General features: G+C 36.4%; 1 protein-coding gene across 1 annotated transcript in view; it reads left to right on the forward strand.

The window, feature by feature from the left end:
• Positions 1 to 16624, forward strand: part of ANKFY1 (ankyrin repeat and FYVE domain containing 1) — a 423330-nt gene that overhangs the window by 201626 nt on the left and 205080 nt on the right. Inside the window, exons 14-16 of the mRNA XM_053707500.1 lie at positions 1229 to 1382; positions 3180 to 3348; positions 4077 to 4195. Of these exons, the coding sequence (XP_053563475.1) occupies positions 1229 to 1382; positions 3180 to 3348; positions 4077 to 4195 (442 nt within the window). The remainder of the gene's footprint in view (positions 1 to 1228; positions 1383 to 3179; positions 3349 to 4076; positions 4196 to 16624) is intronic.

Raw genomic sequence — 16624 nt, forward strand, 5'->3', positions numbered from 1 at the left:
ATTCTGGGGGCTCTTCAAGCTCCTCCGTTTGAACCTATGCATTCGCTGGATATTAAATTACTTTCTTGGAAAGTTTTGTTTCTTTTGGCCATCTCTTCTGCTAGAAGAGTTTCTGAATTATCTGCTCTTTCTTGTGAGTCTCCTTTTCTGATTTTTCATCAGGATAAGGCGGTTTTGTGAACTTCATTTAAATTTTTACCTAAGGTTGTGAATTCTAACAACATTAGTAGAGAAATTGTGGTTCCTTCGTTGTGTCCTAATCCTAAGAACTCTAAGGAAAGATTGTTGCATTCTTTGGATGTAGTTAGAGCTTTGAAATATTATGTTGAAGCTACTAAAGATTTCCGAAAGACTTCTAGTCTATTTGTTATCTTTTCTGGTTCTAGGAAAGGTCAAAAGGCTTCTGCCATTTCTTTGGCATCTTGGTTAAAATCCTTGATTCATCATTCTTATGTCGAGTCGGGTAGAACTCCGCCTCAAAGGATTACAGCTCATTCGACTAGGTCAGTCTCTACTTCCTGGGCATTTAGGAATGAAGCTTCGGTTGATCAGATTTGCAAAGCAGCAACTTGGTCTTCTTTGTATACTTTTACTAAATTCTACTTGATGTGTTTTCTTCTTCTGAAGCAGTTTTTGGTAGAAAAGTACTTCAGGCAGCTGTTTCAGTTTGATTCTTCTGCTTATAATTTCAGTTTTTTTTCATTATAAGATTTAAACTTTATTTTGGGTGTGGATTATTTTTCAGCGGAATTGGCTGTCTTTATTTTATCTCTCCCTCTCTAGTGACTCTTGCGTGGAAGATCCACATCTTGGGTATTCATTATCCCATACATCACTAGCTCATGGACTCTTGCTAATTACATGAAAGAAAACATAATTTATGTAAGAACTTACCTGATAAATTCATTTCTTTCATATTAGCAAGAGTCCATGAGGCCCACCCTTTTTTGAGGTGGTTATGATTTTTTTGTATAAAGCACAATTATTCCAATTCCTTATTTTATATGCTTTCGCACTTTTTTCTTATCACCCCACTTCTTGGCTATTCGTTAAACTGATTTGTGGGTGTGGTGAGGGGTGTATTTGTAGGCATTTTGAGGTTTGGGAAACTTTGCCCCTACTGGTAGGAATGTATATCCCATACGTCACTAGCTCATGGACTCTTGCTAATATGAAAGAAATGAATTTATCAGGTAAGTTCTTACATAAATTATGTTTTTATTCCTAGGCATGCACACAATTGCAGCACAGCTCCTAGGATCTGGGGCCTCAATAAATGACACTATGTCTGATGGGCAAACACTCTTGCACATGGCAATACAAAGACAAGACAGCAAAAGTGCACTTTTTCTGCTGGAGCACCAAGCAGACATAAATGTCAGGTATGTCTTGTATTCATTTTTTTTTTCTAAAAATGTTTATCCACATTGAATATATATTAGATTTTGATGGTATTCTTGTGTGAGAAAATCATTTGTTTGTCAGTACACTTAAGTTTAATGATAAATTACACTTATTCTGAAATATTTTTCCCATTCTCACAGTACCATTGAAGTATGCGCCCTTGTGCCTTCTTGAAATAGGTGGAAGTTGCAAGAAGTGCTCAGGGTGTTTCATCCTCCTGAATACACATCACTCTCCCTTTTCTGCCAGCTTCAGCATTTTCTTTTTGCAATAAAGTGGTTTCCTAATATATATATATATATATATATATATATATTTATATATATATATAACGTATAAATGTATTTCTTAAATTAAAAGACAAACGTTTCTGCACTGCATTGTGCCTTTGTCAATATCACAACAAAAACGAGAACCAGAGTGCAGCTACACACCCAAAATCAATATGTACACAATTAAAAACATACCCTTTAAATAGTGTCTGAACTCCTTTCATTCTGCCGCCATCCATCTGTGCACGCCGTTCCAGTACTGACGTCACGCTGACACGCTAGTCGTGCCTAGCATGATGAAGCATAGCACGGCATTGCCATAGCAACATCAGAAGCGTCTCGTCGGCGTGCTTGCCAGATGATAGGGAACCACCGGTTTTACTGTGCGCATGCTCAAAACTTAGCAATACAGCTAGCACAGCAGTTGCCATTAGTAACAGGGATAAAACAAACCTATTACCGCATCAAAAAAACGTCCGGCTGTTACCTACATGTGGCTGGGATGGAGCTGAACAACTTAAATGAAAGGAGTTCAGACACTATTTAAAGGGTATGTTTTTAATTGTGTACATATTGATTTTGGGTGTGTATCTGCACTCTGGTTCTCGTTTTTGTTGTGACATTGACAAAGGCACAATGCAGTGCCGAAACGTTTGTCTTTTAACTTAAGAAATAAATTTATACGTTTTAAGAAAATCCCAGTGAGTGCCTGCTTTTTGGAAATATTTGGATTTTGTGTCAGCAGTGCACCTTGGCATTACTTATGGTTTGATTGTGCAATCCTATTTAAGACATTATATATATATATATATATATATATATATATACACACACACACTAGGACCCACTAACAACATAAGGTGATGGAGCTCTTTTTTGCAGTATAAGAATCACGATTTGATAAACACTTTATAAATATTTTTTTGAGATGTGGGGTTGTTGCGGTTTATGGGGTTAATGTAGTAGGGGGTTGATTGCGATGTGGGTGTTTGGCAGTTTAGGAGTTAAGTAGTCTATGTCCTTTTTCAGTGTAATTCTTTATTTTAATGTATACATTTTGTGTCTAGTGGGAAAAAAAATTTAAGCCAAAACCCTTAACACAAACTTGTAAGTTGCGCAAAAGGTTTGAGCAAAAAATGTGATTGTGTTTGCACAAGTTAACACAACTGCAATATCTCGCTCGAGTTTACGTTACCACTCCAATTGTATTCTAGCCCTACATGTTTTTATGCTGATGTGTGGATCATCAAATTGTATTACATACTATATTAAAAAAGTTTTTGCATTGTTTATTTTTCATCAAAGCTGACTTGAAATGTTTGTTACAATTCCCAAAATATCGTCTCACAGATAAAACTCCAAAACCTTTGTCCATCTTTATAGAGAAATTAACATACAATTTTTATTTAATATAAATATTAATATTCTAAAGGAAATGTTTAGTAAAATACTTTTATGTCAGTTTTGATACTGAGAAATATAAAATTGTGCAACTGTTTTTAGAACTCGAGAAGGAGAGACAGCACTTCAACTGGCTATTAAAAATCAGCTTCCGTTAGTTGTGGATGCTATTTGCACACGAGGGGCAGACACATCTGTTACTGATGATCAAGGGAATCCCCCACTGTGGATCGCACTAGAGAATGAATTAGAAGACATTGCATCAACTCTGGTAAGACCACAGCTCGGTCTCTTAACAGCTTAGTAGTTTACAGTTTGCTAGTAAATTAATTAAGCCTGTATATGGTATAACAATAGATAACAATTTCACCTCCTCCTTCTTAAAAGGTTATGGGAAAAATCTGGTTGCTGAAACTATGTAGATATGTGTTTAAAAAGCTGCTCAAGAGAAAAAATGTTTAGGTTAGGTAAAAAGTACAAATAACACCAGTGCTATTATCCATTAGAATGACTATCATTTTGTAAGAAGAACAAAAAGGAAAAAGGCATCATGTATAGAACTTTTTACCTAATAACCCTTATAGTAAGAAAAATACTGGAAGCCAATGCAGATTCAAGTGTAACACAATTACTGATTCAAAGTAATAATTAAATACCCATCCAGCTACAAAAATAGCAGGTACTAATAGGTTCTCACTAAGTTAATAATGCAGTATTAAAGTACATGTATCAATTAACTCAGTAGCACCATGGGGAAGCTAGGCATTACTGCACTTCTTTAGTCCCGTTAATGCAAGAAGTAGATCCAGGGCTTCCCTTGGTATTCAGCTTGAGAGGATTGTTACTAAAACTACCTGTGCAGTGCCATGAAATTAGTGAAATTGCTCTTGCAGACAAATTTAGTCAATGTAAGTAATGTTAGGGACTGTCAGTGATCTGTTAACCTCTACATGCTTTTTTTGTTGTTGAAGTTGATTTTGATCAATATTGATTTCCTAGGTAAGACATGGATGTGATGCCACATTTTGGGGGCCAGGGCCAAGTGGTTGTCTACAAACTCTCCTTCACAGAGCAATTGATGAGAACAAAGAACAGATTGCCTGCTTCCTTATCCGCAGGTATGGCACATGCATATTCAAGTTGCTGTGATGAAATTCATAATTATTTTAAAGTATAGTCCATTGTAGGACATCTGCCAATGTAACACAGCTTAACATTTTGAACAGTTATGCAAGAAACAGCCCACTCAACCATTGTTAATTGTTCACTAATCCTTTACACTCTTCTAGCTTTTCAGGATTAAAGTCATAATTTCCCCCGTACAAAACCCTCTACAACCTATATCTCCGTTAAGTCTCTATATGTCCTAGATACTGGTCCTAGAAACTGCAGCTTCCTTTTTTTTTATATTCTTGACCACCTTTCCAACCCTCTCATCTGTCTATCTAATTATATAGCTTTCTCATACTGAACCTGTGAAACTCCTTCTTCAATATAATAATTTTTCACAGTATTCAAAACCCTAAATCCACTGTACAATACAGGGAAACCTAGCTACCTAAAGGCGCTTGTATGCGACTTTCTTGCTGACATTTTATATCAATGTTTACTTTGGGATACAATTAAATAATCTGTTCTTTCTTTCCTATGGCATGGAGAGTCCACAATGGCATTCCAATTACTAGTAAGATATTCACTCCTGGCCAGCAGGAGGAGGCAAAGAGCACCCCAGTAGAGCTGTTAAGTGTCACTTCCCTTACCCATAACCCCCCCCCGTCATTCTCTTTGCCTTTTCAATGGAGGATGTGCAGAGTTGGTGTCTGAAGATATTTAATCCTTTTTTGGGGTATTTTCCCTGCAAGCAAGGATTGGGGTCTAGCTGTGTCCACGTCAATCTCTTTAGTAAGGGTAGTGGTGGCTTATAGCAGTTAGAAGGAGACGAGGTTGTCTTTGCTTTGCTTCTAACATTGTTGCTACCCCTGTTATAGAAAGCCAGAGTTGGTTACTCTGTTCTCTCTTTTTCTACCGGTCTCTGATTGGAGTATGTGTCCTTTCACACCTTGTGAGCTGTCTTTCTGCCCGACAGCTGGAAATGCAGGTAAGTGCCACTTTGCTTTTAGGTACTGGAAACTTTTTATATACGTTAATTCTGCATTCAATTGCATGGTACATTTATAATCCTTTATTAAAGATTAATTTGGGGCAGTATGCAGGCACTATTTGTATGTGATGAGACTAAGGGGTTAATGGCTTCTATTATGTTTTATGGGATGGTTCTACTGACCCTATGGCCATATTAATTTTATTGCAATAAAGATGGGATTGTGTATTTCTTTCATGTAATTAGCAAGAGTCCATGAGCTAGTGACGTATGGGATATACATTCCTACCAGGAGGGGCAAAGTTTCCCAAACCTCAAAATGCCTATAAATACACCCCTCACCACACCCACAAATCAGTTTTACAAACTTTGCCTCCTGTGGAGGTGGTGAAGTAAGTTTGTGCTAGATTCTACGTTGATATGCGCTCTGCAACAGGTTGGAGCCCGGTTTTCCTCTCAGCGTGCAGTGAATGTCAGAGGGATGTGAAGAGAGTATTGCCTATTTGAATTCAATGATCTCCTTCTACGGGGTCTATTTCATAGGTTCTCTGTTATCGGTCGTAGAGATTCATCTCTTACCTCCCTTTTCAGATCGACGATATACTCTTATATATACCATTACCTCTACTGATTCTCGTTTCAGTACTGGTTTGGCTTTCTACTACATGTAGATGAGTGTCCTGGGGTAAGTAAGTCTTATTTTCTGTGACACTCTAAGCTATGGTTGGGCACTTTTATATAAAGTTCTAAATATATGTGTTTAAACATTTATTTGCCTTGATTCAGGATGTTCAACGTTCCTTATTTCAGACAGTCAGTTTCATATTTGGGATAATGCATATGAATAAATCAATTTTTTCTTACCTTAAAATTTGACTTTTTTCCAGTGGGCTGTTAGGCTCGCGGGGGCTGAAAATGCTTCATTTTATTGCATCATTCTTGGCGCAAAAATTTTCTTGTCATTTCCGGCGTCATACGTGTCGCCGGAAGTTGCATCATTTTTTTGACGTTTTTGCGCCAAAAAATGTCGGCGTTACCGGATGTGGCGCCAAATAATGTGGGCGGCTTTTTTGGCGCTAAAAAATTTGAGCGTCATTGTTGTCTCCACAATATTTAAGTCTCATTATTTATTGCTTCTGGTTGCTAGAAGCTTGTTCATTGGCATTTTTTTCCCATTCCTGAAACTGTCATTTAAGGAATTTGATCTTTTTTGCTTTATATGTTGTTTTTTCTATTACATATTGCAAGATGTCTCAGATTGACCCTGAATCAGAAGCCACTTTTGGAAAAACGCTTAACTGAGTTTCAGTTCTACCAAAGCTAAGTTCATTTATTTTAAATGTTATAAATGTTTATCTTTAGCTATGGTTTGTAATAAGTTATTATGATATACTTTTACATGCAGAATCCATTAGTGTTTATGCTTTATATATTTCCATTCTTACATCTTATGTACAAGAAATATTTAGAAGATTTATAAGAAATATTTTTCTGATTCTATTTTAAAGGCTTTGTCTGACTTTGTGCCTTCTAATAAAATTTTTAAGTCTTTTTCACTTCTTTTTTAATTATTGAAGTATCAAATGACTAACAACATACTGATTTATCCTTCTCTGATGATGTTTTTTCTCTTTCAGAAATTTTCTTCATCAGATATTGACACTATCAAATCTACTTTTTTATTATTTTTCTATTATTAAAGTACATTTGTTCTTTGTTGAAAAGGTGTTGATTATTTTGGATATTAAGGTAACTAGTTCTTTAAGACTAGCTGACACTATTTCTGCCTATTTATTTCTTCTGTGTTTTCAGAGGTTTTCTTTCCAATTCCCCATTCTAGGGAATGGAATAGGCTGAGAATTTTCTTTTATTCCTTCTTCAAAGGTTTTAAACTATATTCTTTGCCAGCAGTTAAATTCAATTTGGAGGGTTCTCCAATTTATTGGGGCTATCTCTACTTCTACTAATTATGCTATTGTTTCTATAGCAAAATAGTATTTATTTTCCTTTAGATAGTTGTATCTTATTTATGGAAAATTATTTAGTTTCAGGTACTTTTCTTGGTCCTGTGATTTATTTGGATATTGCAATTGCTTCATTTTTTCTGTTTACTTTAAGATCAAGTATCAGATTATGATTTATTTTAGCATTGTTAAGGGACAACATTTACTAGACTAGGTGCTGTTGCATTTGTCTTGTTGTTTTGCATTTATTGATTATGCAAGTCCACTGTATTGACTGGTCCTTTAAACTGGACTATCATGCTAATAATTTAATTTGTGTCTTCATTTTATTGAATATTTTCGCAAATGAGGGTTAATCTATGTCTTTAGCTATTTTAGCTAGAAGAATTTTGTGATTTTTAAAAAAAAAATAAAAAAAAAAATCCATATTTCTTTTGTTCTAAGATAATCAATTATTTGTTTTATAATTGGATTCAATTCTTAACTGTTACTCTGGGCTTCAAGATTGAGTTCTAAGACTAAAACTTTAAGCTTATACTAGTTTGGTTGTTCTTATTAAGGAACGAATTCCTGAGTTCTTTCCCAAGTAACATGTTTATAATTGGGGTTCGAAATCAGCTCCCTAATATTGCGATGTACGTGCCGTATTCCAGCTTGGCTGGTAAGGGGCAGGTTAAGACTTCTTTGAAATTTATTTGGTTCTATTTTGTCCAAATTTCTTTGATTTTATTCCAGTAAGGCTAACACTTTCTTTAAGTGTGTTTCTGTCCTATATATTTTGGGTACGGTTGAAGCATGGCTGGGCACCCATGGGGTTCAAGCGCTGCTCAGACCTGGAATCTTCTGGGGTATTTCTTCCAGTTCCTTTTTTAGGAACCGGGTTTGGAGTTTTATTCAAACTATTTTGCCTTTTTATGGTCATTGATAGCATTATTTGTTTTCATTAGATACAATAAATGCATATTTTCATTTTTCTGTTTTCATTCAGATTATTTTCTGAGGATGCGGAATCTCATATGATTCACTTGCTCTTCAGGACATAGAGGATCTTTTTTTAGAAAGCTCTTGATTCCTCACACAAGGGTCACCTTTTTTAGGTTTCCAGATAGTTTGTGTCACTGTCTTTGTCTCTATCAGACAAGGGATAATTCTATTGGGTTCCGTCTGTCGGTACCTTTAGTCTCTATTATTTCCTTCAGTTGCTATTTATGCATAGAAGTTTTAGGTCTTATGGCCACAGCATTGGATTCAATTTCCTTTGCTCATTTTCACTAGAAAGAACCTTTCCATTCTTTTATGAGTGTTGTTTCTTCTAGAACATGGTTGGAGGATCAATTTACCAAAAAGTTTGTTGATTCCTCAGACAAGGGTAACCTTTCTTTCATGTAATTAGCAAGAGTCCATGAGCTAGTGACGTATGGGATATACATTCCTACCAGGAGGGGCAAAGTTTCCCAAACCTCAAAATGCCTATAAATACACCCCTCACCACACCCACAATTCAGTTTTTACAAACTTTGCCTCCTATGGAGGTGGTGAAGTAAGTTTGTGCTAGATTCTACGTTGATATTCGCTCCGCAGCAAGTTGGAGCCCGGTTTTCCTCTCAGCGTGCAGTGAATGTCAGAGGGATGTGAAGAGAGTATTGCCTATTTGAATTCAATGATCTCCTTCTACGGGGTCTATTTCATAGGTTCTCTGTTATCGGTCGTAGAGATTCATCTCTTACCTCCCTTTTCAGATCGACGATATACTCTTATATATACCATTACCTCTACTGATTCTCGTTTCAGTACTGGTTTGGCTTTCTACTACATGTAGATGAGTGTCCTGGGGTAAGTAAGTCTTATTTTCTGTGACACTCTAAGCTATGGTTGGGCACTTTTATATAAAGTTCTAAATATATGTGTTTAAACATTTATTTGCCTTGATTCAGGATGTTCAACGTTCCTTATTTCAGACAGTCAGTTTCATATTTGGGATAATGCATATGAATAAATCAATTTTTTCTTACCTTAAAATTTGACTTTTTTCCAGTGGGCTGTTAGGCTCGCGGGGGCTGAAAATGCTTCATTTTATTGCATCATTCTTGGCGCAAAAATTTTCTTGTCATTTCCGGCGTCATACGTGTCGCCGGAAGTTGCATCATTTTTTTGACGTTTTTGCGCCAAAAAATGTCGGCGTTACCGGATGTGGCGCCAAATAATGTGGGCGGCTTTTTTGGCGCTAAAAAATTTGAGCGTCATTGTTGTCTCCACAATATTTAAGTCTCATTATTTATTGCTTCTGGTTGCTAGAAGCTTGTTCATTGGCATTTTTTTCCCATTCCTGAAACTGTCATTTAAGGAATTTGATCTTTTTTGCTTTATATGTTGTTTTTTCTATTACATATTGCAAGATGTCTCAGATTGACCCTGAATCAGAAGCCACTTTTGGAAAAACGCTTAACTGAGTTTCAGTTCTACCAAAGCTAAGTTCATTTATTTTAAATGTTATAAATGTTTATCTTTAGCTATGGTTTGTAATAAGTTATTATGATATACTTTTACATGCAGAATCCATTAGTGTTTATGCTTTATATATTTCCATTCTTACATCTTATGTACAAGAAATATTTAGAAGATTTATAAGAAATATTTTTCTGATTCTATTTTAAAGGCTTTGTCTGACTTTGTGCCTTCTAATAAAATTTTTAAGTCTTTTTCACTTCTTTTTTAATTATTGAAGTATCAAATGACTAACAACATACTGATTTATCCTTCTCTGATGATGTTTTTTCTCTTTCAGAAATTTTCTTCATCAGATATTGACACTATCAAATCTACTTTTTTATTATTTTTCTATTATTAAAGTACATTTGTTCTTTGTTGAAAAGGCGTTGATTATTTTGGATATTAAGGTAACTAGTTCTTTAAGACTAGCTGACACTATTTCTGCCTATTTATTTCTTCTGTGTTTTCAGAGGTTTTCTTTCCAATTCCCCATTCTAGGGAATGGAATAGGCTGAGAATTTTCTTTTATTCCTTCTTCAAAGGTTTTAAACTATATTCTTTGCCAGCAGTTAAATTCAATTTGGAGGGTTCTCCAATTTATTGGGGCTATCTCTACTTCTACTAATTATGCTATTGTTTCTATAGCAAAATAGTATTTATTTTCCTTTAGATAGTTGTATCCTATTTATGGAAAATTATTTAGTTTCAGGTACTTTTCTTGGTCCTGTGATTTATTTGGATATTGCAATTGCTTCATTTTTTCTGTTTACTTTAAGATCAAGTATCAGATTATGATTTATTTTAGCATTGTTAAGGGACAACATTTACTAGACTAGGTGCTGTTGCATTTGTCTTGTTGTTTTGCATTTATTGATTATGCAAGTCCACTGTATTGACTGGTCCTTTAAACTGGACTATCATGCTAATAATTTAATTTGTGTCTTCATTTTATTGAATATTTTCGCAAATGAGGGTTAATCTATGTCTTTAGCTATTTTAGCTAGAAGAATTTTGTGATTTTTAAAAAAATAAATAAAAAAAAAATAAAAAAAAAAATCCATATTTCTTTTGTTCTAAGATAATCAATTATTTGTTTTATAATTGGATTCAATTCTTAACTGTTACTCTGGGCTTCAAGATTGAGTTCTAAGACTAAAACTTTAAGCTTATACTAGTTTGGTTGTTCTTATTAAGGAACGAATTCCTGAGTTCTTTCCCAAGTAACATGTTTATAATTGGGGTTCGAAATCAGCTCCCTAATATTGCGATGTACGTGCCGTATTCCAGCTTGGCTGGTAAGGGGCAGGTTAAGACTTCTTTGAAATTTATTTGGTTCTATTTTGTCCAAATTTCTTTGATTTTATTCCAGTAAGGCTAACACTTTCTTTAAGTGTGTTTCTGTCCTATATATTTTGGGTACGGTTGAAGCATGGCTGGGCACCCATGGGGTTCAAGCGCTGCTCAGACCTGGAATCTTCTGGGGTATTTCTTCCAGTTCCTTTTTTAGGAACCGGGTTTGGAGTTTTATTCAAACTATTTTGCCTTTTTATGGTCATTGATAGCATTATTTGTTTTCATTAGATACAATAAATGCATATTTTCATTTTTCTGTTTTCATTCAGATTATTTTCTGAGGATGGGGAATCTCATATGATTCACTTGCTCTTCAGGACATAGAGGATCTTTTTTTAGAAAGCTCTTGATTCCTCACACAAGGGTCACCTTTTTTAGGTTTCCAGATAGTTTGTGTCACTGTCTTTGTCTCTATCAGACAAGGGATAATTCTATTGGGTTCCGTCTGTCGGTACCTTTAGTCTCTATTATTTCCTTCAGTTGCTATTTATGCATAGAAGTTTTAGGTCTTATGGCCACAGCATTGGATTCAATTTCCTTTGCTCATTTTCACTAGAAAGAACCTTTCCATTCTTTTATGAGTGTTGTTTCTTCTAGAACATGGTTGGAGGATCAATTTACCAAAAAGTTTGTTGATTCCTCAGACAAGGGTAACCTTTCTTTCATGTAATTAGCAAGAGTCCATGAGCTAGTGACGTATGGGATATACATTCCTACCAGGAGGGGCAAAGTTTCCCAAACCTCAAAATGCCTATAAATACACCCCTCACCACACCCACAATTCAGTTTTTACAAACTTTGCCTCCTATGGAGGTGGTGAAGTAAGTTTGTGCTAGATTCTACGTTGATATTCGCTCCGCAGCAAGTTGGAGCCCGGTTTTCCTCTCAGCGTGCAGTGAATGTCAGAGGGATGTGAGGAGAGTATTGCCTATTTTGAATACAGTGATATCCTTCTACGGGGTCTATTTCATAGGTTCTCTGTTATCGGTCGTAGAGATTCATCTCTTACCTCCCTTTTCAGATCGACGATATACTCTTATTTATATACCATTACCTCTGCTGATTTTCGTTTCAGTACTGGTTTGTCTTTCTACAAACATGTAGATGAGTGTCCTGGGGTAAGTAAATCTTATTTTCTGTGACACTCTAAGCTATGGTTGGGCACTTTGTTTATAAAGTTCTAAATATATGTATTCAAACATTTATTTGCCTTGACTCAGGATGTTCAACATTCCTTATTTTCAGACAGTCAGTTTCATATTTGGGATAATGCATTTGAATCAATCATTTTTTCTTACCTTAAAAAATTTGACTCTTTTTTCCCTGTGGGCTGTTAGGCTCGCGGGGGCTGAAAATGCTTCATTTTATTGCGTCATTCTTGGCGCAGACTTTTTTGGCGCAAAAAATCTTTTCTGTTTCCGGCGTCATACTTGTCGCCGGAAGTTGCGTCATTTTTTACGTCCTTTTGCGCCAAAAATGTCGGCGTTCCGGATGTGGCGTCATTTTTGGCGCCAAAAAGCATTTAGGCGCCAAATAATGTGGGCGTCTTATTTGGCGCTAAAAAATATGGGCGTCGCTTTATTTCAGTCTCATTTTTTCTTTGCTTCTGGTTGCTAGAAGCTTGTTTATTGGCATTTTTTCCCATTCCTGAAACTGTCATTTAAGGAATTTGATCAATTTTGCTTTATATGTTGTTTTTTCTCTTACATATTGCAAGATGTCTCACGTTGCATCCGAGTCAGAAGATACTTCAGGAAAATCGCTGTCTAGTGCTGGAACTACCAAAGCTAAGTGTATCTGCTGTAAACTTTTGGTAGCTATTCCTCCGGCTGTTGTTTGTATTAATTGTCATGACAAACTTGTTAATGCAGAGAATATTTCCTTTAGTAATGTACCATTGTCTGTTGCAGTTCCTTCAACATCTAAGGTGCAGAATGTTCCTGATAACATAAGAGATTTTGTTTCTGAATCCATCAAGAAGGCTATGTCTGTTATTTCTCCTTCTAGTAAACATAAAAAATCTTTTAAAACTTCTCTCTCTACAGATGAATTTTTAAATGAACATCATCATTCTGATTCTGATGACTCTTCTGGTTCAGAGGATTCTGTCTCAGAGATTGATGCTGATAAATCTTCATATTTATTTAAAATGGAATTTATTCGTTCTTTACTTAAAGAAGTACTAATTGCTTTAGAAATAGAGGATTCTGGTCCTCTTGATACTAATTCTAAACGTTTAGATAAGGTCTTTAAATCTCCTGTGGTTATTCCAGAAGTTTTTCCTGTTCCTAATGCTATTTCTGAAGTAATTTCCAGAGAATGGGATAAATTGGGTAATTCATTTACTCCTTCTAAACGTTTTAAGCAATTATATCCTGTGCCGTCTGACAGATTAGAATTTTGGGACAAGATCCCTAAGGTTGATGGGGCTATTTCTACCCTTGCTAAACGTACTACTATTCCTACGTCAGATGGTACTTCGTTTAAGGATCCTTTAGATAGGAAAATTGAATCCTTTCTAAGAAAAGCTTATCTGTGTTCAGGTAATCTTCTTAGACCTGCTATATCATTGGCTGATGTTGCTGCAGCTTCAACTTTTTGGTTGGAAACTTTAGCGCAACAAGTAACAGATCATGATTCTCATAATATTCTTCTTCTTCTTCAACATGCTAATAATTTTATCTGTGATGCCATTTTTGATATTATCAGAGTTGATGTCAGGTTTATGTCTCTAGCTATTTTAGCTAGAAGAGCTTTATGGCTTAAAACTTGGAATGCTGATATGGCTTCTAAATCAACTCTACTTTCCATTTCTTTCCAGGGTAACAAATTATTTGGTTCTCAGTTGGATTCTATTATCTCAACTGTTACTGGTGGGGAAGGAACTTTTTTACCACAGGATAGAAAATCTAAGGGTAAAAACAGGGCTAATAATCGTTTTCGTTCCTTTCGTTTCAACAAAGAACAAAAGCCTGATCCTTCATCCTCAGGAGCAGTTTCAGTTTGGAAACCATCTCCAGTCTGGAATAAATCCAAGCCTTCTAGAAAGGCAAAGCCAGCTTCTAAGTCCACATGAAGGTGCGGCCCTCATTCCAGCTCAGCTGGTAGGGGGCAGGTTACGTTTTTTCAAAGAAATTTGGATCAATTCTGTTCACAATCTTTGGATTCAGAACATTGTTTCAGAAGGGTACAGAATTGGTTTCAAGATGAAACCTCCTGCAAAGAGATTTTTTCTTTCCCGTGTCCCAGTAAATCCAGTGAAAGCTCAAGCATTTCTGAATTGTGTTTCAGATCTAGAGTTGGCTGGAGTAATTATGCCAGTTCCAGTTCTGGAACAGGGGGTGGGGTTTTATTCAAATCTCTTCATTGTACCAAAGAAGGAGAATTCCTTCAGACCAGTTCTGGATCTAAAAATATTGAATCGTTATATAAGGATACCAGCGTTCAAAATGGTAACTGTAAGGACTATCTTGCCTTTTGTTCAGCAAGGGCATTATATGTCCACAATAGATTTACAGGATGCATATCTGCATATTCCGATTCATCCAGATCATTATCAGTTCCTGAGATTCTCTTTTCTGGACAAGCATTACCAGTTTGTGGCTCTGCCGTTTGGCCTAGCTACAGCTCCAAGAATTTTTACAAAGGTTCTCGGTGCCCTTCTGTCTGTAATCAGAGAACAGGGTATTGTGGTATTTCCTTATTTGGACGATATCTTGGTACTTGCTCAGTCTTTACATTTAGCAGAATCTCATACGAATCGACTTGTGTTGTTTCTTCAAGATCATGGTTGGAGGATCAATTCACCAAAAAGTTCATTGATTCCTCAGACAAGGGTAACCTTTCTGGGTTTCCAGATAGATTCAGTGTCCATGACTCTGTCTTTAACAGACAAGAGACGTCTAAAATTGATTTCAGCTTGTCGAAACCTTCAGTCACAATCATTCCCTTCGGTAGCCTTATGCATGGAAATTCTAGGTCTTATGACTGCTGCATCGGACGCGATCCCCTTTGCTCGTTTTCACATGCGACCTCTTCAGCTCTGTATGCTGAATCAATGGTGCAAGGATTACACAAAGATATCTCAATTAATATCTTTAAAACCGATTGTACGACACTCTCTAACGTGGTGGACAGATCACCATCGTTTAATTCAGGGGGATTCTTTTGTGCTTCCGACCTGGTCTGTAATTTCAACAGATGCAAGTCTCACAGGTTGGGGAGCTGTGTGGGGATCTCTGACGGCACAAGGAGTTTGGGAATCTCAGGAGGTGAGATTACCGATCAATATTTTGGAACTCAATTTTCAGAGCTCTTCAGTCTTGGCCTCTTCTAAAGAGAGAATCGTTCATTTGTTTTCAGACAGACAATGTCACAACTGTGGCATACATCAATCATCAAGGAGGGACTCACAGTCCTCTGGCTATGAATGAAGTATCTCGAATTTTGGTTTGGGCGGAATCCAGCTCCTGTCTAATCTCTGCGGTTCATATCCCAGGTATAGACAATTGGGAAGCGGATTATCTCAGTCGCCAAACGTTGCATCCGGGCGAATGGTCTCTTCACCCAGAGGTATTTCTTCAGATTGTTCAAATGTGGGAGCTTCCAGAGATAGATCTGATGGCGTCTCATCTAAACAAGAAACTTCCCAGGTATCTGTCCAGATCCCGGGATCCTCAGGCGGAAGCAGTGGATGCATTATCACTTCCTTGGAAGTATCATCCTGCCTATATCTTTCCGCCTCTAGTTCTTCTTCCAAGAGTAATCTCCAAGATTCTGAAGGAATGCTCGTTTGTTCTGCTGGTAGCTCCGGCATGGCCTCACAGGTTTTGGTATGCGGATCTTGTCCGGATGGCCTCTTGCCATCCGTGGACTCTTCCGCTACGACCAGACCTTCTGTCGCAAGGTCCTTTTTTCCATCAGGATCTCAAATCCTTAAATTTAAAGGTATGGAGATTGAACGCTTGATTCTTGATCAAAGAGGTTTCTCTGACTCTGTGATTAATACTATGTTACAGGCTCGTAAATCTGTATCCAGAGAGATATATTATAGAGACTGGAAGACTTATATTTCTTGGTGTCTTACTCATCATTTTTCTTGGCATTCTTTTAGAATTCCGAGAATTTTACAGTTTCTTCAGGATGGTTTAGATAAAGGTTTATCCGCAAGTTCTTTGAAAGGACAAATCTCTGCTCTTTCTGTTCTTTTTCACAGAAAGATTGCTAATCTTCCTGATATTCATTGTTTTGTACAAGCTTTGGTTCGTATAAAACCTGTCATTAAGTCAATTTCTCCTCCTTGGAGTTTGAATTTGGTTCTGGGGGCTCTTCAAGCTCCTCCGTTTGAACCTATGCATTCTTTGGACATTAAATTACTTTCTTGGAAAGTTTTGTTCCTTTTGGCGATCTCTTCTGCCAGAAGAGTCTCTGAATTATCTGCTCTTTCTTGTGAGTCTCCTTTTCTGATTTTTCATCAGGATAAGGCGGTGTTGCGAACTTCTTTTGAATTTTTACCTAAAGTTGTGAATTCCAACAACATTAGTAGAGAAATTGTGGTTCCTTCATTATGTCCTAATCCTAAGAATTCTAAGGAGAAATCGTTGCATTCTTTGGATGTTGTTAGAGCTTTAAAATATTAT

The sequence above is a fragment of the Bombina bombina genome, chromosome 3, assembly GCF_027579735.1.
Source record: "Bombina bombina isolate aBomBom1 chromosome 3, aBomBom1.pri, whole genome shotgun sequence".
Classification (NCBI taxonomy): Eukaryota; Metazoa; Chordata; class Amphibia; order Anura; family Bombinatoridae; genus Bombina; species Bombina bombina.